The 11300-nt window shown below is 35.2% G+C and overlaps 1 protein-coding gene across 1 annotated transcript; it reads right to left on the bottom strand.

Annotated features, from left to right (window-relative positions):
- Positions 1 to 394: 394 nt before the first annotated feature.
- Positions 395 to 9943, bottom strand: LOC147530987 (calnexin homolog). The gene is made up of 4 exons (XM_086649709.1): positions 9737 to 9943; positions 9576 to 9645; positions 1021 to 2036; positions 395 to 493 (listed from the first exon to the last, which is right to left on the bottom strand). Exons 1-4 carry the CDS (start codon positions 9821 to 9823, stop codon positions 395 to 397), a joined length of 1272 nt encoding a protein of 423 aa, XP_086505835.1. The 5' UTR covers positions 9824 to 9943.
- Positions 9944 to 11300: the final 1357 nt, after the last annotated feature.

Genomic DNA, 11300 nt, shown 5'->3' with positions numbered 1-11300 from the left:
GAAAGACCAGTGCTACATCGTAAGACTTAAACTGGTATTTCAGGCAATATTACCTACACCTCATAGCTAAGAGATAAGCGACAGAAATCACTGCAAACAATGGATAGTGAAAGAGCGATAGCTTGGTTGCGAATTCAAGATATATGTAGACCACATACACATATACATATTACACAAATGTCACAACCTTATGTTCAAGTTTTCACGTAAATTTGGAGCAAAGAATTTGAATAGAATGTTTGAACCCTTAAAGTTGAAGGCAAGATAACCTATCTTCGGTTTGCGACGAAAACAATCAAGATTCATAATGTGATTCGAATAGGTTTTAGTAAATAAATGTCTCCAATTCAAACATATATAGAAACAACAAATATCAAAGCGATGAAACTTTGATTCAAGCATATACCATGTCCAATGGATCAAAGCATAATGCCTTCCACAACAACTCAGAAACTTCCATTTTCGCATCACAAGCCGTATTTATCTTATCTACCTGAAACAAATCGTAAGGTTATTGTATTATAACAAGTTTATATTGAAAAAACACAAAATTTGACTACACTCAATATACACTAATCTTGATAATACTGAACAAACAAATGACACCGTATGATATACCTATACATTAGACATGCTCACGCTGACAACTCCTCCTATAGTAGAAAACACACACTACATTTGGGCATATTCGAATTAACTGCAACTCGTAGAGTACAGCAAAAAACGTATTATACAACTGACAGTACATAACCTAATTGACTGACCTAAAACTGGTAGAAGAAAGACCAGCAAAAAACACCACATGAGATGGTGAACGAGAAAATTTTTGTACCGTGCTGGCCTCGAGTAACATTCATCTTGTAATCGCACTTCGAGATGAGGCCAAGTAGCTTCTCCTGCATTAAAAATTCACACAAATTCATTTTCCAGGCAAAAACGACAAGAGATTGAACAGAAACATCATAAATTAGTTAAGCAGAGCAACTAGAAAAAGGTCAAAAGAGAGAAAAGAAAAGTCACCAAGAAAGGATGCAGTTTTCCCTCACAAGCTGGTGATTCCTTAGCCTTTCGATTTTCCTTGTCAGCTTCAAATTTCGGCTTCCATATTTTTTCTCTATATGTTTCTGCGTCTTCCTGGCTAGTTGCTATCAAGATGTCATCTAACCAGATTCTGATATTTCTGGTCATCCAAATTTCAATTCCAATGGCTCTTATAGGCCGATATTCAGGTCTGTCAAGCTCATAGTATTCGGGGTTCGGAATCTCCTTAGCCTTCCAAGTGCCATTGTAGTTTGGGTTGTCGATTAGAGGAGCACGCCATTTTTCTCCGTAAGCTGAATTCCCTACCTTATTTGAATTTTTCCGCATGCACAAACCAAGTACTGACTTGCGTAGAGGGCTCTTGATCTTTTGCATCTCACTGTCACCATTTTCTTCATCACCCAAATCTTTAAGCTTTGATGGGTTAGGATCATCAGTTTTCTCGTCCCACTTATTAGGCTTTATTGCTTCTGGGTCTAGGATTTTTGCCCTCTCGTCCCAATCCTCAGGCTTCTTATCATTAGGATCGGAAATCGTCTTGACAGGCACGATAGGTGGCTCAAAGTCACGTCCATTCAAGAAATTGGCATGTTTCTTATGCTTCCCATCAATCAGAATCACCAACTCATTGTTTGGCTTCAAAATAGCAGTATACACATGGGAGAGTTTGTCAGATGGCACAAGCGGAGGCGACTTAAGATGGTGCTCGACATACTTCCCGCTCTTGGGGTTTTTGTGGTTTAAAACAAAATGTACTTTGTTCGTGGACCCGCATATTTCAGGTCCAAACATGATTGAGTACAGAGACTCGTTTCCAAGCTCCTCTAGTTCCCATCCATCTTCTTGAGGTGAAAGGTATTTAAAGTATGCAGCACCACACTCGAGTCCTTTATCGAGACGAATTTCAAATTGTAGCACAACTGTTCCACTCTTAAGACTGAAAGGCTTATTGAGCTCTCTCACTATGTCATACTTTTTGGCATGCTTCCATCCATCTGAGACTCAACATACATATGCATATACTTTTAGGCAAAACTTAATGAATAAAAATAATACCTATGAAACTATTTTCAAGAGTTTTAAAGGAAGTGATGATAACTAGTTGAATGTGCAGAAATGAATGTTCCATGTTCATGACGAAAACAATTCTTTGTTAAGGAAAGAAAACTAAAACTGTTTAAAAATGAAGTAGTTTAGTACAATTTTACCTATGTTGTCAAAGTTACGCCTAGGCGAGCAAAGTGCAGGGTGTGCAAGGTCCTCGACTCGCTTGGATGCGAGTTCCCCTTGTTTCCCCAGGCGCAATGTTATCAAAATTAAAAGATAAGCTGCTGATCTGAGTCGGCAGCCTTGTTACCTTAAGTAGCTGAATGCAAAATGGCATACAGAATGGTGTTTGTATTTTGGACATTGTCTAGAATATGACTCGTCTGTCTCAACCAGACTCAAAATCAGCCTATATAAGTCAAACATCACGAAACAGACAAAGACACCTAAAATGATCAAGCCACCAATTTTCCCATGCAAATTTGGGAGAGAGCCCCAAATCAACGGCTGGGATTAATCATCACCTTCCTACAGATTTTTGTCTTAAATCGCGAGGAAATCCGACCGTTGATTTAGTATTCCCTCCCAAATCTGCATGGGATTTGGGTGGCTTTAGCACTGCTAAAAAAACACTCATGGTATGTTTGGTTGCAGGATTCCTAAATAAGATTCCTATTAAAAGTGAGATTTGGTAAAATTCAAGAATCCTTGGTCTATTTGGCTACCAAGAATCCTTTGACTCTTGAATCTTAAGGATTCCTAATTCCAAAATTTGAATTATGGTGTGTTTGGTTGCAGGATTCCTAAGTAGGATTCCTATCAAAAGTGAGATATGGTAGGAATCATGAATCTTTGGTCTGTTTGGCTACCAAGAATCCTAGGACTCTTGAATCCTAAGGAATTTCAAAATTTGTATTGGACCAAAATCCCACCCGACCCCCTAAGATTTGTTAGGATTTTGGATTAATAAATCTAAATTTCAAACTTAAAAACAAAGAAAAAAAATATTTCCTTCTGTAAAATAATTATTTTAAATTTCAAAAATATTTTTCTTTTTCAAAAATTATATATTTTTTCCGAATTTTTTTTCCCCCCAAAAAATCATTTTTTTCCAAAATCTGATTTTTCCGACAATCATTTTTTCCCCCGAAAACTGATTCTTCCCCAGATAAGTTTTTTTTTCCGAATATCCAATTTTTTTTTTTCCAGAAAACAGATTTTCCTTTAAAAACTGTTTTTCCACCAAATCCGTTTTTTTACCGAAAAAGTATTTTTTTTCCCGAAAAATATTTTTCCAAAAACTGAAATTTTATAAAACTTTTTTGCTTAATAGAGACCTTGTTTTTCCCAAAAGAAAAAACGATGCTCGAAAAAAAAGCTTTCCAAAAAAAATGAAAAAAATACTTAAATAATAATAAATCATAGGATTCTTATTTGTTGCCAAACAAACCAAAAAATATTACTTGGATTCATGAATCCGTGGAATCATGAATCCTAAGGATTAGACTAAAATCCCACCCTACGCCCTGACATTTCCTAGGACTTTGGATTAATAAATTTAGATTTCAAACTTAAAAATTTCATGAAATATCGGCTGCGGAAAAAAAAATGATTTTTGAAAAAAAGATTATTTCGGGAAACTTTTTTTTTTTGGGAAAAAGGGTTTTCAAATAAAAAACGACTTTGGGGAATACTATTTTCAGGAAAAAAATATTATTTACGAAAAAAATTGAAAAAACGTTTTTGAAAAAAAAAAATTATGAAGAAAAAGGAGAGTCTCGAATGAAACGATATTTAAAAAAACGAGTTTCGAGAACAAGGTTTCTTCAATATTTTTGTAAAGAAACATTTAAAAATACTCAAATAATAATAAATCATAGGATCCTTATTAGTTGCCAAACAAACCAAAAAGTATTACTTGGATTCATGATTCCGCCATCCAAAATGCACCATCAAGGAATTTGACATAGGAAAAAACATCTTAGTTGTAAATTGATCTGTTATAATAACAGATCAGAGCTTAATTCTATGATTGTAACCCAAAATCAAAATGCGTTAGTCTGGCACAGCGAAACCTTAAACAAGCATCAACTCAAAATAAAAATAGAGTTAATTTCTATATGGCCCCCTTCTTTGTGACCAACTTCCTTTATGGCCCCCCTTTTTTCGTAAATTCAAATATGGCCCCCTATTTTCAGGTAAATGTCATTACTACCCTATTTTCAGGTAAATTATTTCCCTTCGCCGGAGTTTTAGAGAGAGAGAGGAGAGAGAAATTTTTTTTTTAGGTTTGAAGGTGCCCGGTCGGAAAATTTTCCGGCCGGCCACCTTGCCGGAGAAGAAAGGGGTGAGTTGGAGAGAGAGAGGTGAGTTGGAGAGAGAGAGGTGAATTGGAGAGAGAGAGGGAGAGGGGTGAGGTGTAGGGAGAGATGAGGTGGAGAGAGAGAGGGGTGAGGTGGAAATAATTTTTTTTAATGTTTTAAATTCAGAATTAAGAAGGGTAGTAATGACATTTACCTGAAAATAGGGGGCCATATTTGAATTTACCAAAAAAAAGGGGGCCATAAAGGAAGCTGGTCACAAAGTAGGGGGCCATATAGGAATTAACTCATAAAAATATAACTGAATACCTTATTACGAGTACAGATCGTAATCGCATATTAGGGTTTATACTCATTTGGATCGTGATCCCAGGAGATCCATATGATGTATGTTTTAATCTCAGCCCAACCCGAAAACGCCACATACACAGGTCCAGCTAAAAGCACCCGGCCAAAAGGTTGTGTGAATCCTTTGACTCTGACAACCTATTGGCACTGGGTATAACATCTATTTGAACCGGGGTATAAAGGACAACGGATCAACCCGTCTAAGAGCCAAAGTAAAGATTCGGATCCGGACTAGTCCGATGTTATTTTTAATGGTGGTGTTAGGTCAAGGGTTTGGAGTTAAGTTTTTTTTTCTCTCAGACTTCTCATTGTGATACAAGGTTGGTTTGGAATCAAAGTTCTATCCATGATAGTATTACTCTTTTTATCTCCCTCTCTTAATCAAGAGTTTTCTCTCTGTAACTCCTTGTTGTGGATCGATGATGATTGGTTTGGAATCAAAGTTGTTTTTACGATGATGATATTAAGAAGGATACGGAGAAGTTACAAAGAACACGAGGAAGAAGAAGAAAAATATTATGGTAAGGTGGCAGACTCGAATAGCAATTTTGCGTCGTTCGCCACGTACACCAGCACAACCTCCACCATTAAAGCAACAAGTCCAGCCAACAGTTGGTTGCCCAAGTGGTTGACAGTATTGACATAAACTATTGCAGGTCTTAGATCGAGTTCTAGAAGTGGTGAAATCCGTAGTTATTAAATTTGAGTTACTCCGTATAGACTAGGGATGGCAAGTGGTGGACAATATAAATAACATGTTTGTTGGAATTTGGCGGTGAACTTTTTGTTGCTGACTAGGGATGGCAATGGTACCCACTGTCAGTTCATAAAGATTAATATGATAGAGAAAGATATTCTCTATATTTAGAATTAGAAGTTTCTATATTTTGAAAGATATTCCATAGATATTTAATATTAGGAATTTCTATATTTTAGAGTTCTAAGCAATTTAGGAGTTTCTATATTTCTAAATATTGAGTCCTAGTTGATGTCTAATTAGGAGTCCTAGGAGTTTCTATATTTCTAAATGTTGAATCCTAGTTGATGTCTAATTAGGAGTCCTAGTTGGAGTCTAAATTGTCTAGTTATAGCCTATATATATGGTTGAGTTCATAGTAGTTAGGAGGAGATGAATATAAATCTTGAAGTTATTAATAAAGTTTAATATTAGTATTACTTTATCTTTGGCTGGCCTTAAGTCAGAACTTAGGTTCTTATCAATTGGTATCCAGAGCAGACGCTCCTATCATTCGCCTGCGCACTATTTTTTTTCTTCGTTAGAGAATCTTGTTTTTGATATAAACTCAAAAAAAAAAAAAAAAAAAAAAGAAGAAGAATGGAGAAACAATTAGGTGAATTAGCGGAGAAGATGACTGAGATGACGGTAAATCAATCATTATTGATTGAGAAAATTGGTCGACTGGTCGAAAATAGAGAGATTGTGTCTCAAAGAAGTGATCGTTTTAAAGGTGAAAGACTATATTTTGCACGATTTAACGGATCAGATGTAGAAGGATGGATTTTTCAAGATGAACAATATTTTGAGTTCTATGACGCTGCACAAAACCAAAAGATTCAGTTTGCAATCAGTTACTTGGATGGAAAAGCATTACAATGGTATCGATGGGCTGGAAGAGGTAACTATTTTCGTTCATGGGAAGAGTTTGTCGAAGCGGTTGTAGGTCGTTTCGGGAGAACAATGTATGAAGATGCAGGGGCTGCACTAGCAAAATTACGACAAACAGGGTCCTACATTGAATATCTAGAAAAGTTTGAGCGTCTTTCAAACATGGTTAATGATTTACCAGATAGTTTTGTAATGAGTTGTTTCATGAGTGGATTGAAAGACGAGGTTAGACTAGAAACTAAATCCTTTAATCCAGTAAACTTACATGATGCAATGTCTATAGCAAGATTACAAGATGAAAAAGTCTATTTGAGGCACCAAAGTTATATAGAGATTACAAGACCAAAACCCTTTATCAACGCAGAACCACTGAACTCAAGACCACCAGCGATACCAAACCAGATTAATAATGAAGCACCAGTAATTCGCCGACTCACATCAGTTGAGGCCGAAGAAAGAAGGAAACAACAATTGTGCTATAATTGCGATGAGAAGTGGCATCGCGGTCATCGATGTAAGACACAAACTTTATTCCTCATTGAGAAAGAAGAAGAGAATGACGATGCAAATCAAACTGAAACGGAGAGAGTTGATGAAAAGATGCACACACAAGAAGAAGAACATGTGGAGATTTCTATGCATGCATTGGACGGCTCCCCCGCACCACAAACCATGAAGGTCCAAGGAGAAATTGAAAGAGCTCAAGTTATCGTTTTAATTGATTCAGGTAGTACACATAATTTTATTGACGCTTCCATTCCTAAGAAGCTAGGTATTAAAATTGTACTTGAAAACTCTTTTGAAGTTATGGTAGCAGATGGATCAAGAATTGCTTGTGAAGGGCAATGTGTTAATCTAGAGTATAAAATTAATCAGTATGCCTTCATGGGAAATTTTTATATACTAAAACTTGGTGGTTGTGATATGGTATTGGGAGTAAGTTGGCTACAAACACTTGGACCAATAACTTGGGATTTCAAGTACTTAACAATGAAATTTACTGTACGAGGTAAAAAATTTAGTTTGGAAGGTGTAAGAGGAAGGAAAGTGAAGACCGTTAGTAGCCATGCCATGCAACGACTTGATAGGCAAGGATCATTGGGAGTATTGTGTCAACTTCTTCCTAACCTTAAGAGTCATCTTCATATTACCCAAAATAAGATGAAACAATATGCTGACAAAAGGCGGAGGGATGTGGTATGGCAATTAGGAGAGTATGCGCATTTAAAGTTACAACAGTATCGACAAAGTTCTACAATAAGAAGTGTGTCTCAAAAGTTATCTCCAAAGTATTATGGTCCATATAAAATACTCGAAAGAATCGGTCTTGTAGCGTATAATTCGGAATTGCCAGAGGGAACTAAAAATCATCCTGCTTTTCATGCTTCTGTTTTGAAGAAGACACTTATACTCAATATTCCGATTGATGATGAAATACCAATCGTCGAAGCAGGGGCGGCCCAGGCCCAAAGCAGCCAAAGCGGCCGCTTTGGGCCTCACTAGTGGAAGGGGCCCCAAAATCGAAATTCATTAAAGGCACTCCAAGAAAAACCCAATCAAACTCCTTACTATTTAACCCGTTGAAAGTCGTGGGCCAACACTCTTGCTAGTGTGTTGTAGGATGGAAGTTTTAGTAACAATTAACTCGCGGGGCCCACAATAGAAAATTAAATTTATTCTAACCTACTCTAACTATCTTGGAAGAGAAAACCTAATCTATCTTTTTATTATACAGTAATTTTTTCTTTTCTAATTCTCATGCCCTCTCAACTTTCTTTCTAAGTTTTTACTTTGTCTTCTATAAATTTATAGAGAAATTTTTTTATTTTCTCTATAAAGTTTTTTTAATTCTCACTCTCATATTCAAATCTCCAACACTTTTGTCTTTCTACCATAATGTTATATTCGATATTGTCTCTCTTTAAAAATAATTGTTTTTCATTCTATTAGTGAAGAATAAGTGTTGATTTTATTAATTTTAAAATTGGCTCTTAAGAAACAACCAATACATCCTATAAGTGTATTATTCATTAGACTATGGGTGTTTCATTTAAATTTAATTTTTCTACTTTAGGTTCAATTGTTCAATTGAGATTAGTGTGAAAATTAAGGGTACTTCGCAAAAGCTTTTTTTTTTATACAACCGAAAAATTCTACAACCGTTAGTTCTAATGTAAAACTTACCGATGTTGAAGAATCCATCAACAGAAATGTCGTTGAAGAAATAGTTCATGAGAAAGTTACGACAAAAACTTGAACTTTTTGTATAGTTAGTGTAAACAGGGCCCCAAATTTTTATTCGCTTTAGGCCTCCCAACTACTTGGGCCGGCCCTGCGTCGAAGATGAAGGAGACCCGGTGTTGACATGATCGAGAACATCCTTGAGGGCAAGGATGTTGTCAAGGGAGGAGGAATGATAGAGAAAGATATTCTCTATATTTAGAATTAGAAGTTTCTATATTTTGAAAGATATTCCATAGATATTTAATATTAGGAGTTTCTATATTTTAGAGTTCTAAGTAATTTAGGAGTTTCTATATTTCTAAATATTGAGTCCTAGTTGATGTCGAATTAGGAGTCCTATGAGTTTCTATATTTCTAAATGTTGAATTCTAGTTGATGTCTAATTAGGAGTCCTAGTTGGAGTCTAAATTGTCTAGTTATAGCCTATATATATGGTTGAGTTCATAGTAGTTAGGAGGAGATGAATATGAATCTTGAAGTTATTAATAAAGTTTAATATTAGTATTACGTTTATCTTTGGCTGGTCTTAAGTAAGAACTTAGGTTCTTATCATAATACTCGTCTAGACAACTGTTTAGCCAATACCGAACTAAAATTGGAACTACAAGTCTACTAGGTATGTATGATCCGACTTCAAATGATAATTAATTGATCTGAAAACAAGATGGGGGTAATTTAATTGGCCGCCTCCTTCTTGTTATATCTACTAATTCTCAAAGAACGGGAGGATTTAAAAAGTTGTAAAAAGAAAGGGTACTCAAATTTCTAGCTCAAAACACATTAGAAAGATAGTAAAATTTTATCACTGAATCTATCATTTCTGACCACCCAAGTAGGAAATTAAAATACTATGAATTTATGAGAAGAAATGAAGCAGAAAACAGGAGTAAAAAACAAAGTATATGATATATATATATATAAGTTGCAAAATAGATAAATCAACCAACCTTGATACTCGTCTTTCTCTGCTTCAATCCATTTATATTCAAAATCTTTATCGAACGACTCATAAAAAACCTATTAATTAGAACCCGTCATTAACTATGGTTCTAAATTAAGCATGATTTTAGTTTACTGTGATGAAATTTGGGGAGAATGGAGTTCTTACCAGATCTGAAACGCATAATTGGAACAGAGTACTAACCAAAATAAACAAACCCAGAAAGGATTGCCAATGATAATAATTAACTCCCATTACTAATTATCTACAATCTTATGTATATCTCTCAAACTGTTTATGTGAATGTTAAAGATTTATAAAAAAACAGAGAGTGATAGACAAACTACGTTTTTTTTTTTGAGAAATACTAAGCACGTTTATATACTAAGAAAAGACGGTTAGTATACATAGCATCAACAAGCAATGTTATTAAAAAAAGCATTGTATGCCACGTAAGTATAGCATCGTGCAAGTCAATGTATATGTATAACGGCTTGATTACCGACTTTTCGCCATGGGATTGTTTTGGGGTTTCAAAGGAATTTTCGCCATATCTTAAACACATGACTGGAACAGAGTAGTAACCAAAGCAATCAAATCTAGAAATAATTGTATATAAGAACAATTTACTCTCATTATTAATTATATTTCAAACTGTTTATGTATAAATGGATGAGTAAGTGGATGACGATATAAATTTCTCTTAGGATGATTTTGATAGACCAAGTATATACACACTAAGATAATAAGATAGTCTCTCATCAAAAACAAAAAGATAATATGAAAAAAGTAGAGACGTCCATGTTTCATCATGCTGACATCAAAGTATTTATATGAAAAAAGTTGACTTGGTCTATCACCCTTCTCATATATGTGAAAAGTTGGCTTTCCACAAAACACAAGGGTTAGCCCATTGTCCAATCCTGCCATTCTTACGTCCTAACAAGGTGTTTGATTGAAAAGGGTTGGGCGCATAAATATAGCATCATCAAGTCAATGAAAAAGTCTTTCAACGAGAAAAAAAAAAAAAAAAAAAAAAAAAGCCAATGAAAAAGTTCCATCCTCTGTGAAATGATTACTAAGTCAACCTAAAAGGCTTCTATACGGCGTTGAGGGCCCAATATGTCTTAATTGACGCTTATAGGGTTAATTCAAATTCATGAGGTATTACATATTATATTCACGATGTATCAATATCATTGAAATGTAAGCACTCTTGGAATTTAATCTCAAAAAAAATATTGGTGAAATGCTTAGACCCCCATTCTCGCGGGCGAGTAGTCCAAAATAATACTCTAAAATAGTTAGTCCTCTCTTGCTAAAAAAATAAATTTTTATTCCTTTAAGTGTTTGGTCCGTACTACTCGCATCATAACAATCTACTGCCCACTGTGTCCTTCCCCCATTCCCACCAGAATTTAACCCTAAGGGTCCGTTCGTTACATAAGAATGTGTAAGAAATCAAACATTTTTTAATGGAAAAAGTCAAATTTTTTCATATGGCAATGATGCTTTTAACCGTTAGATAAGGTTGCTGGAAAGTTGGGATTGCTTTTAAAAAATAGTTTAAATTGGACTTTTTAAATGGTGTAGCCTTGAGTTTTTTTGGGTCACTGAACCATCTTCTAGCCCTATGGACCATCCAATCCAAAAGCTGATGCCCATATAAGAGGACCATCCAACCTCAAGAACCAATATCAAGATCACGAGGATTCACAAAACCAAAATTTGA

Source organism: Eschscholzia californica, unplaced genomic scaffold (assembly GCF_041429995.1).
Source record: "Eschscholzia californica isolate CP2 unplaced genomic scaffold, dmEscCali1.0.p SCAF_6, whole genome shotgun sequence".
NCBI classification, from domain to species: Eukaryota; Viridiplantae; Streptophyta; class Magnoliopsida; order Ranunculales; family Papaveraceae; genus Eschscholzia; species Eschscholzia californica.
The sequence above is the reverse complement of the archived record's forward strand: the minus strand, read 5'-3'. Positions and strand labels throughout refer to the sequence as shown.